Consider the following 14,695-nt stretch of genomic DNA (forward strand, 5'->3'; position numbering starts at 1 on the left):
GGAAGATTAACCAAGTGAGCCATGGCGCCGGTCCTGTGGGGCACTCTTACATATTCTGAGGACTCAAGGCAGGTTTTGCAACCAAATATATGTACAAAAATGGAGCTGGTTCTTCTTGCCTGGTTCTTCTTGAACTAGGGAGCCCTGGTCAAAGCCAACTACATGCGGTGGCTTCTAGACGTTTATAGAAAATGTATGTGATCTTTTCATCCCATTTTCCACAAACTTTTTGAAGCTCCCTTATATTGACTTACTCCAAGACCACACTGAAGCCAAGCAAATAACCCAGCACGTACTTGAATGTAAGGCATTACGCTTTCAGAGTCTTTCTCCGTGAAATAGCTGTTATACTCTAGTCATCCTCCTTAGGGGCACAGCCAGCCAGGAGGATTGGGTGCGCACGGTGTGTGTCCCCTTTTGCCGTCAAGCTCTCCCCAGACGGACGACCCTGTGACTGTACAAGGAGGCATTTGTTTCCTTCTTGTACTTGTTCTCACAGCCAGCTCCTACACAGGTTATGGTCAATGGTAGCTAAGTCACAAGAGCATTGTTAAGTCCAAAACTTATGCAGAAGAAATATAGGAAAAGTGGGGTGAATCTCAGCCCAAGTTGAGCCTTATGAGGTCACTGGGAGCTAGGGATGTGCAGGCTAGAGGAGCTGGCCTCCTGGGTCACGTGAGCAGAGCTGAGCAAAAGTGGCCTGACCGTATGCTCTTGCACTTGAAGACCTAATAAATGCCAGTTTCCTACAGGAAGCTTTATTTCTGCACATTTCCTTTCCTTGGGTTAGATTTTCAGTTCCAGTTATTCGCGAGCCCTATCTTTAGCAAAAGGGTTAGGCTCCAAAATTCTTTTGTTCCATATACTCAGCATCAACCAGTGTCCCCTCTTCACACTGAATAGGATAAACTAAAAAAGGCACAGACATCACACAGCGTCCACTCTACTTCTGGCACACAGCCTTAGTCTCCCAAGGCCCATGCTGTTTTCATTTGACACTGGCTGTGTGAGTTTGACTTCCATGTTTCTGTAACACACATCCAACTCATTTTTTCTCCTCTCCACACAACCACTTACTGTTTGGATTGGGAGAACTGTCTGGTTGACAGATACCATCCCCACCGTGTATTCTATGATCTATGATCCACAGTTCTTTTCCCTGCCTCCTCTCCTCTAATCCACCACTCTGCCTCCCCCCACCCCCCAATAAATAAAAGACAGCAGCCAGTGTTCTGTTTGGAAGAGAATATTCCTTTAGGCAGTGAGATTAACAGGCTGTGTTCAAGCCTTGGGCTGCCCAGTCACCCCCTGCTAAGGGGGTGCTTCCTGGAAATCACTGTGGGCTCTCACTCCAATCATGAAGATGTGATTAGTAGGATCTGAGCTGGCCTCCAGCCACCTTATGTAGCAGCAAGGAAATGGAGAGATTTCCTGACCCTTGGGTTTCAACCCTAGTAGCTACTACCCCCACGCCCAAAGCCAAGTGGTTCTGCCCGTCCCATTTCCTGCTCAACCTGCAGGTGAGATCAAACACCAGGGTCTCAATTCAAAACTCCTTCTTTCAAACCCAAACTTGAGAGAGGGAAGGAAAGAAAGCGCTGTTAAGCCCCTCACCCTGCGGGTGATGAAGGACACGTGAGATGCATAGAAGGTGATTAACTGTCTTTATTGGAGGAAAACAAGGAGTCATCAGTCTCATTACCATTATGATAGAAATCTTGATATGTATACATGATTGTCAAGGCAGAGAATCATTTGCTACAGAGACCCATGAACAATTTTGCAGTGCCGCAAACCTATGTGGGTTACACTTCTTGCAGCGTTTTATTACATGCATGGGATAAATGCACTGTTTTCCTTCTTTTGGACAAGCACGTTTTTTATGGAGAAATTGAACCAATCGCAAGCCTGGTAATAGAAGAGAGGGAGAAGTTTCTGGGTTCGACCTTGGTAAGCTTTTGGAAAACATGCTCACTGTCGGGGGAGCCGAAAGAAGGGCGAGTACGTGATGTGTAGCGACGAAAGCCAATTTGGAAGTTGTTCCAATGCTTATCCTGGGCACAGCATCCCTCAGAGGTCTTCTCACCTAAACGGGGACTAAGACACCTGTTCTCTCAAACATGCTGCCCTCTCTTTGACGCCAGAGGCAGCGCAGCGTGGCAGCGGTGTTGTTGCTGTCTGGACAGCGTCTCGTGTCACTGGCAGAGCCAAGGACCCCAGGAGGAGGGTGCTGCAGGGTGAACTTCAGAGCCGATGCCCCCATTCCTTCTTTAACTGTCTCCCAGACTGGCTGCCAGTCCTGCCCCAGGGCCCTTGCTCTTCCAGGCGGGCTGAGAATCCTAGTCTCTCCAGACTAAGAATTATTTTTTTTTCCTCTGAGAAGCAATTTAACTGGTGTCTGAATCTTTGGAGTCCCTGCTGATCCTCAGACTAAAGCCTCAAACACTTCCCTCATTTTTTTTTCTCCTGTCCATAAGAAAAATAAAATCACCTGTAAGTAAAATACAGTCATATAGCAAATCATCCGACGACGTTAATAATCGTATGACAAGTTCCCTGGAGACAGAAAAGGTTAAAAACAGATACGGCGAATGCAGAAGCGGCCTTGGTACAAAGGGTGAAGGCGACAGTTTTTCCCTTTGGTGTAGAAAAGACACAGACACCGAGAAGCCATTCCACTGTTTGCTTTATCCACGAACCCAGACTCGGCAGCCGCATGCTGGGCGTCTGGCTTCCAGATGCGCAGCCCTTAGGTTTGTGAAAGCAAAGCCCCCAGAGCCACGAGCCGAGCCGCTCCTGCCGGAGGTGGCAAAAGTCCAGGAGGGCCCACTCCTTCCGGCTGACTGTGGAGGCAGGGGCCAGGCCGCCTGGGTGGAGCGGGAGGCAGGCCAGGCCCCAGGGCCAGCATGCAAGGTGGGCTTCATGGTGGGGCTGCAGAACACCACGTACTGCACCTCCAAGACGGTCCCAGGCGAACAGGACATGGGCCTTTCTCGTCCTGCCTGCTAACCACAGCTGTGGTTGTTGAACCTACCTCGTGCGCACACTCACTTTCTTGGAGTCTTTGGACAGTAAGTCCCTTTTTCTGGACTCTGTTGAGCCCAAGGCAGCTTCTTTCATGGCAACATTGTCATTTCTGGAGACCCACGGCCTGGAACAGCTTTTGCCGACGTCAGGTGCACTTGCAGCCCCAACCTAGGACCAAGTACCATCCCCAAAAGAGTGGGGTGGGGTGGGGGAAATCACATACAAGTATATACATTTTCTTTTTGAAAACAAACAGAACAGTGTTTGGTCTGGAATGTGTGTAAGGAAAAGGCAAACCTCGCAGAGGGCGACGGGGTGACAGCAGGGTTTCAGAACATGCGGGGGCGGCGTGCACAGGTTGAGGCTGAGGACCTGCACTGCACTTGCCAGAAGTGAGGGTGCAAAAAGTGTCCAACTCATTTCTGTTGATGAAAAACAGGAGGAGCTGCCCTGTGCCAGCCCTCGTCTTCCTTTCGTCTACCCTAAGGGAACCTAGCAGGTGCACTTATGGGATTCCTATGAAATAGGAGGGCCTTGCTGGCTGAAGTGGGGGAAGTCGTAGTCTTCAGCCTTGGGGAAATGGGGTCCTTGTATGGCTTTTCCAATTGGAAAAATCCAGTCTGGCCAAGGCTCTGGCTGGGCCGCTGGACCATGGTACCCAAAGCTCTAAGATACTCAGTCTACCTCTACGGGGCCATGGTCTTGTTGCTTATACGATGTCCACAGCTGGGGATGGGGTACAGCAGTTTAGGCCGTCTGCTAGGAGACAGGGGACCACCTGGCTCCCTCCCGTGTGTCCCACCACAACCTATCAGGACTTGCCTGCTGGGCAGCAAGGTGACAGAACCAACAGCAGGAGATGAGCACTGTGTAAACTCAGTCTGGGGCTCAATCTGCCAAATCCCTTTGATGAAATCGCTAGCGTCTTCTAAGAACCCAGTCTTTGCCTGTTCAGCCACGGATACCTTCCTTTGCCCTAAGCCTCACTGCCCAGCACCCAAGGCCACAGGCTGCCCTCTGTTCTGGAGGGGAGATGCTAGAAGTCACCAGAGTCATGATCATGGTCAAGACCACTAAGTCATACCTGTTTTTTTTTTTTTTCTTTCTTTTTCTGTTTGGCATGTTTTCTCATTTTTTTTTCTTTAAAAAAAGGTGGGGGTGTGGAAGATTATCTTTTCTATTCTCCCATGGAGTCCAGGGCAATAGACAGTGGTGAAAACCAGCCATGTGTACTGCAGACGCCATGCGAAGTCCTGGAGGTGCTGTCAGTCAAACTAGGCTCCTCCCCCTCTCAGGGTGGATGCCCGTCTCCTAGGCAGGCCCTACCCACCCTGCCTGCAGCTGCTTTTGCCTCATCCCAATCTGAGGCGCCAGCCCACAGTATGCCCGATGGGGAGTCAGGCTGTGGGGGAGCAGTGGGCAGCCCAGACCGGGGCAGGCCTGGATTAACAGCGATAAGTGGCTGGCCTACTGGACCCGAGTGTGGGCACCCACTTGTTGTTTGAGATGGACGCCAGCTACTCTGCCTGCCTCACTTCTGAGATGAAGATGGGGGAAGGAAGGGAGAGACCGAGAGGCAGCCAAGGACAGGAGCATTCTAGAACGCTCCTTGAACATTTAACATTCACCATGTGGAACCATAATCCACCTGCTCCAGGAGGGGAACAGAGCAAACTGGAGGGCGGCAGGGTGGGGGTGGGGGGTGCCTGGAGTTAGGGAAGAAGCTGTGGTGGACTCTGTCCACCCTCAGCCTCCGCTGGACACTCTGGGTACGGGCAGGCAGCACTCAGCTGCTACTGGTGACGCCGGGCATGAGTGAGGCTTCTAGGACTTGGCCTCTCTGTTTGTCAGGTCTGAACAAAGGACACATCCTGGGCTCTCTCCTGCCTTTGTAACAAAACCATTCCTCCCAAGTGCAGTCAGCAGAGAACCTCTGGGTACTCTCAAAACAGCCAAGGCTTTCCCAAGCAGGTGTTCCAAGCAGCACTTGCTTTCTCCCCTTCCTAACACACAGGACACGGCCCACGTCTCCAAGCATCCGGACTGCACGCACTTCCAGTGTTGCATTGCAGAGTCTCCTCTTGGGATGAAACCCACCACCAGCTCCTCCCAGTAGGATACGGAGACCTGACGACCGCAGGCCAAGCCTGGCCAAGAACTGACCCAGACGGCAGGGAGGGAACTGGCACCACTGCTCACCTGGCAGCTGCTCTCTGCGTCTCAGGTAAGAGACCCCCGTCAAACCACCTGCATATAACCTGCACCGCCTGCAGCAGCTTCCCCAAGGATCCTCATCACCAGGAGTAGAATTTGGCTTAGAATGGATAGATTGCTTTCTGGATAGAAGATCTTGTACAGCACGAAGCAAAAAACAAAAAACACCTGCTCCTAACGCCTCATGCACACACACATCATAGTGTCAAGTTCAGGTAGAATTTTACCCCCCGCAACTTTCTATTGACTTTTTTTTTTTATAGTGTGGGAAATTAAATGCTTTCACGACACTTGCTAGTAAGCAACATCAAACAAACCTCCTGCAGAGGCTTCTCAGTTTCTCAACACTCTTCCTAATACTCATGTCACTGCCCTTGTGAAGATGTGGGGGGGGGGGGGCAGGGGGAGTAGATGCCTATCCAACTCTGGCCATGCTCGTCTCTTAACTGGGTCTGCTGTCATTTCCTACGCCTTCTACAGATTTTTGAAGAGTAGTAGCTTGATTTCTAGCCCAGTGTGCACGTGTTTGCTGACACCAAGCAAGATTCCTGCCAAACAGCCAAGATGTATGTGTATGTATGTATGTGTTTGTGTGTGTGTGATGTGTGTATGGGGGGGGGGTAAGGTAGACCAGCTGACTGCTTTCCCAGTCACTCTTCCACATGGTACCTGTGCTGCTGTCCTCAGGGAGGTAGGGTGGAGCTGCTGAGGGCAGTGGCATTGTATGTGAGTGTGTGTTGGGGAGCAGTGGGGAATATCACTAAACACTTGACCTTGACATAGGCAAAGGTGTGGAGGTGACAAAGATGGCCTAACAGGACCTCCCACAACCGGCTGAGTGTAGAGGTGGGTGTGAGGACAACAGCTAGGAAAGCGACCTCACGTGCCATCAGGCAGATGCCCTGGGCCCACAGGTTCCAGGTTGACCAAGTGGGCCTGAGGGCTGGGGGAGGCCACCTGCCTGGGGTGGCCTAGCCAGCTCACTCTCCACACCATGGTGGCCTGGTTTGCCTGGACCTAACAGTAATGTGCGCTGGGAAACTCTCAGTGGCAGGCAAACTAGGGCATCTGGTGACTCTCCCAGCCACAGGCCTTTGATTTTAGACTCCCTGCACCGGCAGTGCTTGGCTGAGGCCGCCTCTGGCCATCTCTGCCGCCACCCGTGTCCCGCCTGAGAGGCAGGTCACCTCTCTTTACTATCCTTTTTCATGCCGCCTCCTTTCCCTTTGCTGAGATGGCGCTCATCTGAGACTACAAGGGTATGGATGTGGAGGAACAACCTGTGTGAGTTGGAGGCCGTTGGAAGTATAAGACTAGAAATGCATTAAAAAAAAAAAATCACGTAGAGAGAGAGATTCATTTAAAAAACTGCATAGCTGAGATCAAAGCTGTCACCTGTCACCCCGCTGTGAGACGTGAGGGCTGGACGCGGGCAGCTGGTTCTGTTGGTAAGGAAAGCTCTCACATCTTGGTTTAAGGGCGGCTCCATCTGCAGTGTACTCAGCCTAAGACGGGTAGCCTGGCCCGTGAGGGAGGGAGCAGGCTGCTCTCTGCTGACCCCTGTTGGCGAGAGGCGCCCTGGGGTACTGGGTTGGGTGGGGTCTCCCGGAGGAGCTGCTGGGAGAGCTTTGTTTCTTCTCCCTGCAGGTTTCCCAAAGCCACCCTGGAGAGACAACCGCAAGGGGACGTGGTGGAAGGAAGGGGACAGGAAGAGAGAGAGCAGCAGTGAGGTGTGAGGTGCACTCTTAGCCTTGGAGACAGATCCCCAAAATAACTTTAAATTTCCCTCAGAGGGAGGAGAAGAAAAATATCTTAAAGGGTAGCACTAACCTCCTCTTGAAGAGCAAACAGATATAGGTCACGGAGCTAAGAGCTAGCACTTGGGAGGGCATACTTCTTAAAAGGAAAAACCCCAAAAACCAAGCCCTAATGCACAATATTTACCCATATTTAAATAATCCAGTTGAAACCTTTTGGTGTGTATGTGTGTGTGTCATCAATGAAAAAAAGAACATACACCATAGATGGTTCCCCTACACTGAGAAGAGAAGCAGGGGGCTGGGGTAGGGGGGGCGGGGAAGCAGGGCCACTGAGTCAGCGCTTTGCAAGATTCCTATGTACAGCACCAGGTCCTATGAGATCAGCTCCCCTTGAGTCCGCAGAGTTTGTGAGAAATGAACGCTTCAGAATCGCAGTATAAAATATGGCCATAAAAAACTTCTGTCTTCCAGTCCTGCGCAGGAAGGTGCACCATGCAGGGCAGGGGGGGGCTGGCTGGCGTGGCTCCTCCTCCCTGGCCCCACCCCCGGCCCCACCCCAGCCCCGCCTCCAGGGCCAGTCACTTGCTTCCAGTGTGCACTGTGGTCACAGTGGTGGGCCTGGGTCTCCGCTCGGCTCCGACTCCTGAGACCCCCGACGAAGAAGAAACGAAACTACAGAGCGTGGAAGGTGCCAGACCTGTGGGACAACAGCGGACACACGGGGGTCAGAGCTTCGGAAGCAAATTCGCGCTCCCTTCCCACCACAAGGGTGCCAGATGGCCTGGGTTTGGGGAGCAGGGAAAATGTCTACGCACCTGATTCTGCCTTTAGCCTACCCAGAGGAAAGCCTTTTCCATGGTGTTCAACTCTCCTCTCCTGTTTTACTGTAACTGCTTTGCACTGAGCCACTGGGAGAGGATGGGCTCCGTACAGAGTTGTGACTCTGTAAGCCGGACACAGGGAGGTGCATGCCACAGGCGATTAAGACAGGCCCGCTGCCCCTGGGGCTGTAAGCAATGATCAGTTGTGGGCTTGCCTGCCTTGACCACAGGGTGGGAAGGACCCCAGGCTGACATGGAATCTGGTCTACAGGGCTGGGCGGCTGCGTCAGGGAGCCTCTCAGGACTGTTTGGGAAAAGGCAAAGGCCAGACCAGTCCCAGATGCGATGGAGCAACTCTGAAGACAGCAAAGGAAGCCTCTGCTGAGCCACGTGGGTGGGGAGGGGAGGCCCCGGGGGACGGCTGTTCGGCAGTCAGGGAGATGAGGACCTGTGCTGAGAGTGGTCCAGGTGGGCCCCAGGAGCAGCCTAGTATGAGCCAGGTAAATACGCAGAGGGGCTCCAGAACATTTGTGGAAATGGAATGAGAACCCAAGTGTCTCTTGGTACAAAAAGTTTTTGGAATCCCTGTATCATGTTTTCATAATGGGCATTTTCCACCTTTTTTTTTTTTTTTTTTTTTTGATGTCCCTTCATAAGCGAGCTCCAACCGTCATCCTTGTTGCAAACCGTGTGTTTCCGCCCCTCCTTCCTCTGGCCATGGAGTGGTCACGCAGCAAGAAGTAAAAAGGAGATGCAAAGGAGACGGCTCTGAAAGCGTGCAGGCCTCTCTCCAGACAGAGAAGTGAGCCACGCACTTCTTATACACAGGTGGCACTCAGGGTCCCTGGGAGTGATGAGATGATCCGATTACAGAGTAACGCCCCAGGGTCGTCCTGAGTGCTAAATGGGACAAAGTACTGACCGTGCCCGGCAAACAGGTGCTCAGCAAAAGGCAGGGCCCTGCCCTCCAACCCACACCTGTCCAATGTGCCGGCTACAGAATTCTGGTTTTGCTACATACGCACAATCTTTTTGGCTGGCCAGACTGAGGCTGCTCGAAACACTTGCATTTGAACTGTCCAGGCTGCTGCCGAGATGTAGTCTTCTCATGTGCCTCACGACAGCTGTGGCGTTGAACGCTTGCTGGCGTGGCAGAGAGAGGAGAGAGGAGACAAAAATATCCCAGCTAATTAGAAAGGTGTGCAACTGTGCCCTGTTGGTTATCCTGTAACTCCAGCCACTAGCCAACTTCTTAAAGCCTTCTCACGACGTTCTAGAAAGAAAACCTGTAGTGTGCCTTCTTCCAAACACATGCTCGTTCATTTCAACCCTCTCTTCCGATCAAAATGTATGATGCAGATTTATATACATATATAAATATACAGCATAAATATAAATCAGTTCTCGCCATTACTTAAGGAATGCAACTTTTATAATAAAAGGCTTATCCTAATACCATAAAAATGTGCCTTTTAAAATAGCATTTATTTTCCTGTTATTGCTCTGCTCACCCTAAACAACATCAATTCCTCTCCGTAATGTAGGTCAGTGGAATCAGATTTGTTTCTGTATGGTCCCTCACTGATGACTCTCAGGGAAAAACAGCCAGTTCTGAGCTAGGCTGATAGGGTTTAGGTAACCCACAGATGACCATAAAACCCCGACGGTCCAGTTTTTTACCAAAATCGTTGATGAGTTCAACTCAGACTTTCTGTCCCCACCTCCTCCCTATCACTTTAATAAAAGTCATGGGTGCTAAGCTCCAGCAAAGTGAAGAAACACAGAGGGGATGGGGTTTTCTTGGAACCAGGGAGCGAGGAAGAATGGGCACGGCTGCCTCCCTGAGCCACACAGGGAAACCCTGAATCACATCCTGGGTCCCACTCATGCCATGGCGCTCCCTCTGCGTCCTCATGACGGCTAAAGTCAGCAAACACGACTGGGCTGAGCTGCTGGGGACGCTGGTGCACACCCAGCTGGCAGTCACGCTTAGACACCAGAAACGCTTCGGGGGAGCAGGCGGGGCCCCGAGGTGGGGGTGGGGGTGGGGGTCAGGACTTACTCTCCACTTGCTCTTGGCGAAGTTCTTCCGGATCTGGGCGCTGACAGACTCGTGGATGTTCTTGCTGAGGGCCGTGTCCCCGGCGATCCTGAAACACAGAGGACGAGGCCTCTTCACAAGGGGTTCTGGGGGGGCAGGGCTCTGACCCCGGGAGCCCTCTGAGCTGGCTCACGGGCAGCTCCCACCAATCATCGCCCTCCCCAGGGATCCGCCAATGCCTTCCCCCGACTTCCGTTTCCCTCTCTGATCCCAGTTCCTGCAGCACCAGAATCCACAGTGACAAGACTCCTGTCCTCTTCCCTCATTCCTCCTCGCTCTGGCTGGCCGGCCCCCACATTTTTCCCCAGGGACCAGCAGCTTTCAGTTGCCTGGTGCCTGACTCTGCCCCGCACAGGATGCCTGCTCCGTGGACTGCACGGGCACACGGGCTGCCCACTGGTTCTGTCCTAACTGAGCTGAGCTACGTGAGGCTCTACCCCGCAATGCCGTGGGCCCTGCAACTCCCACCTCTGCTCCTCCACTTCCTGGACAGCTCTCAGAACTGCCAGGCCACACCCACCCTACATTCTGCTGGGTCCTGGGCGATCTTCCCTTGAGCTCCTGCTTGTTCCTGAGCCTCCTCTGAGCAGGGACAGGCTGAGGCCTGCCCACGACCTCCTTTCGAAAGAGGCTGTCTTTGTTGGGTCTCATATCGCCCCCTTCTCTCTTGGTGCAGAATCTCCGGAGCTGGGAATTACCTGGCGGTCCCTCACGGTTCCTCGTTTTCCTGCACACACCCTCTCCAAGCACAGCCTGGGCCTCCCCTACGTCCAAGCTGTGGTCGCCCCCTCCCCACCTTCAGAGGAAGCTTTGTTCTGATCTCGATCTCTGCTGGGCTCCAATCCCTCCGTCTGCCCTCTCCTGCAGCACCAAGCTATGAAGTGACAGGCCACTATCTAAAAGACACCTAAGACATGATTGACAGAACCTTGTACAAGCTAAGGGGCAGACGCCAGATCCACGGCCCACCAGTCCCGCCTAGAAGGTAAGGGAAGAGAGCTTTCACCTCCCAGGCCCACGCTGCCCTGGTCACCAAACAGCCTGGTGGTCACAGGCCACTGGAAAAAGGACAGGAACAAGCTCAGGGCTTATTCAGGCGAGAAATCACCCCCCAGGCAGCCTTGCTTCCACTTCGGCACTGGAAACATGGTTGACACCCTAGACACTGACTGCACCAGGCTGGCCTAGTTCAAAATTCAGCATGACATGCCAGCTCAGGGCAGCTTCCCCTCCAAGCACATCCCTCTCTTCCCGGCAGGGGGGCCTCGTGAACCCGCTTTGTGCCTCCGACAACTGCTGCAGACCCCTGCCCCCAGACCTGCACCTGTGAAGCAGGAGGGGCGCACCTGACACCGCAGTCATGGGGCCATTAGGGGAACTGTTAGCATCCTCATTCAGCGCACTCTCTCGCACAGCTCCTGTTTGGTCCTGTTCCGTATTCCAAAGCTACGCGCTCAGAAAAAGATACCCGTTCCAAGGCATCCGCGCCAGCTCTTTGTTGCAAACAACTGGACCAAAGTGACAGGAGCCATGAAACAGCCTGGCAGAGTGCTGCTGCTGGTAATACAGGCTGCTGGGGGTGGGGCAACAGGGAGACCTCGCCTGTCAGCAGTGTGGTCTCAAAACACCTGCAGCCTGGGGCCTGGGGCTTGACCTCTGCCTCCCGCACCTTTTCTGGACTATCAGTGGCCCAGATGTAAGGAAAATGCAACCGTGCAGTTATCTGAGGAATGTTCCGTGCTCTTTGCTATGATCTAGGTGGTGCTGCAGTTGGGTAGGAGGTGGTCCCCATGGGCTCTGTTAGGCTGCTGTGTTGGGGGTGGGGCGGGGGATCCTGAAGCCACCCTAGGCCACAAGAGCATAGCACTGTCCTCCCTGAATGGGTGCCCTGGTGGACGTGGCTACTGCTGCTCAGGCGAAGCTAGGGTGTCCAAGTCTCAGATGCTGGGTGTCACTCTCCTGAGCACTGTTCATCAACAATACAGGAGACCTCAGAGCTTGAGACTCCCAGATCATCCTGGGAGCAGACCCACGCTTCTGAGACAGAAGCATTTCTTCATAAATCTGCACACATGCCTACGGGGAAAGCTCTGGGCACAGATCTCATTCACATCTCCCTTGCTTGCTGGCTCTTACCTCCATGCTAACAACATACATGGCATCTACTCAGTGTCTTCTTTCGCCACCTGGTTTGTGTCTTGGTGTCCTTCTCCACTTACAGATCACTAAGCTCATCTCTGCTTGCCTTTGGTGTTCTTGTGTTCTGTATGGGGCTTACTCACCCTCCTGGGTTCTGACGTGGCAATTTCCTAGCCACTTACACAACACAGGCTTGGGGGGGGGGGGGCTAGTGTGGCACAGCAGGTGGAGTCGTTGCTTGCGACACTGGCATTCTGCATCAGAGTGCTATGTTCTAGTCCTGGCTGCTTTTCTTCTGATCCAGCTCCCTGATAATGCACCTGGGAAGAGCAGTGGATGAAGGCCCAAGGTACTTAGATCTTCTTTGCTGTCCACATGGGAGACCTGGGTGGAGGTCCAGGTTCCTGGCTTTGGCCTGTCCCAGCCCTAGCCCTTGTGGCCATTTGTGGAGTGAACTAGTGGAAGGAAGATCTTTCTTTCCTTTCTCTTTCTCTCTCTCTCTCTCTCTCTCTCTCTCTCTCTCTCTCTCTCTCTCTCTCTCCTTTTTGAATAAATAAATATTAAAACAAAGAAAAGACAAGCTTGGTGATGCCTGGCATGCATCGCAGGCAGTGTCAAGCCAGATTCCTGGGCTGCTTGCCCTTTCCTATGGCTGATCTGAGCCCAGGTGACTGGAACCTAGAAGAGGGGATGGGGTCTCAGTGAACGTTCAGGAGTGGGATAGTCAATTTTATGTGTCAACATACCTTGGCCATGCTACTTAAAACTCTGGACAAAAGCTAGTCTGGATGTTGCCGTGAAAGTACTTTAAGATGAGATGAGCATTTCTTTTCTTTTCTTTCTTTTTTTTTTGACAGGCAGAGTTAGACAGTGAGAGAGAGAGAGACAGAGAGAAAGGTCTTCCTTTTCTGTTGGTTCACCCCCCAAGTGGCCGTTATGGCCAGCGCGCTGTGCTGATCCAAAGCCAGGAGCCAGGTGCTCCCTCCTGGTCTCCCATGCAGGTGCAGGGCCCAAGGACCGGGTCATCCTCCACTGCACTCCTGGGTCACAGCAGACAGCTGGACTGGAAGAGGAGCAACCGGGACAGAATCCGGCACCCTAACAGGGACTAGTACCCGGAGTGCTGGTGCCACAGGCAGAAGATTAGCCTAGTGAGCCACGGTGCTGGCGAGATGAACATTTCCGTCAGTGGACTTAGAGTAGAGTGGATGGGTGGCCACAGTGTAGGTGAGCCTCATCCAACCAGCTGATGGTCTTAAAAAGAAAGAGGAGGAGGGAGCAATGCCTTCAGGCTGTGTTCCTGATGCAAGCTCACTGGCCCATCCTTCCGGCCATGGATTTGCCAGCCTCTGCCGGCAAAGTCAAGTGAGCCAAGGCCTTAGTTCCTTGAAATAAATTAATCTCTCTCATCTCTTTAGTTTGCTTGTCAATGCAACAGCTGGAAGATGGCTGTGCAGGATAGCGTAACCTGGATAAATGAGCTGTGGCCAGGTCCTGCCCTGGAGCAAGATGCTTCTGTTTTCTGTGGCTATAACAGAACCCTTGAGATGGAATAATTTATAAGGAAAAGAGGTTTTGTTTTACTGGCGCGTGACTTGGCAGGCTGGAAAGCCCACAGCAGGTGGTGGGTGTGGCGAGGGGCCACCCATGCACTGCCCCAACTCATGGCAGAAAAACAGGTAGGGGAACGGAAGGCACGCATGGGAGAGGTAACACACAGGGGCCACCTGCTTTAAACACGCTGCTCTAGCAGCAATGAGTCCACCCCCATGAGAGCCACACAAATCCCTCTTAACAACCCCAGAACATCCAAAGGCCTCATCTTCCAACAGCAGCCAAATTCCAATGTGAGTTCTGGAGGAGGAAACCCCCCCTTTCACACCGTAACATGGGCATGGGTTTCCAACCTCCACTTGCTGTTCCCAGTCGGCACCTGCTACTTCCCTACCACGCACCGCCCCCCAGGAGTAAGGCTAGACCTTGACAGGGGCTAGGACACATCTGGCAAGATGGGCCGACGGCCTCCTGCAAGGAAGGCTTTGATGGAAAAGAGCGCTCTCCAGTCTGTAATGTCTGTTTTGAGGCTAAGAGAAGGCACCTCCCAGCCCTGGGTGGCCTGGACAAAGCTGGACAGCAAGTGTGGGTGACAGCTGGTGCTCTCCATGAACAATGGCTGAGCCCAGACTCCGACATCCGGAATGGTGACGGTGAGAGGCTCTGCTCCACTGCACTCATTCTGTTCCCTGCCAGCTCCTGGCTGGACCTGCTTTCTCCTCTGCCCAGGTGATTTACGTGAAAGAGACAAAGACGTCAGATATGCAGGTAAGCGGGGGAGCTTCTGTGACGCTTGGACCTGCTGCACTTGCTCTTATTTTTCAGAGTTTGATTTCGTGGGAATTTTGAAAGGCGCAGTGGAAATGCTAACGCACTGGGAGAAAATTCCTCCAACAGAGGAGGATGAACGACCTTTGTTCCATACAGCTTGCAAGCTCCCCCATCTCGCGCTGTGACACAGGCGGATGCCTCTGACGTCTGTCTCTGGCTGGACCTCTTTCCTGAGCTCCCCAAACTCATTCAGCACAGCCCTGCCAGCTCGGCAAGCCCAAAGCGGAACACGTTCTCTCGCACCCAAG

At 52.9% G+C, this 14,695-nt stretch overlaps 1 protein-coding gene across 4 annotated transcripts in view; it reads right to left on the reverse strand.

Moving 5' to 3' along the window:
- Positions 1-1,647: 1,647 nt before the first annotated feature.
- The window catches only part of CAMK1D (calcium/calmodulin dependent protein kinase ID), a 444,773-nt gene continuing 431,725 nt past the window's right edge, over positions 1,648-14,695 (reverse strand). For 2 of the 4 annotated variants that reach the window (XM_062210905.1, XM_062210908.1), the window contains 3 exons: positions 9,885-9,972; positions 8,848-8,965; positions 1,648-7,698 (listed from right to left, as the gene is read on the reverse strand). In XM_062210905.1, coding sequence (XP_062066889.1) covers positions 7,580-7,698; positions 8,848-8,965; positions 9,885-9,972 — 325 coding nt within the window. In that variant the 3' untranslated portion in view covers positions 1,648-7,579. Of the gene's footprint in view, positions 7,699-8,843; positions 8,966-9,884; positions 9,973-14,695 lie in introns of all 4 variants that reach the window. The other 2 variants (XM_062210906.1, XM_062210907.1) reach the window with 2 other exon arrangements.

Source organism: Lepus europaeus, chromosome 14 (genome assembly GCF_033115175.1).
Source record: "Lepus europaeus isolate LE1 chromosome 14, mLepTim1.pri, whole genome shotgun sequence".
Classification (NCBI taxonomy): domain Eukaryota; kingdom Metazoa; phylum Chordata; class Mammalia; order Lagomorpha; family Leporidae; genus Lepus; species Lepus europaeus.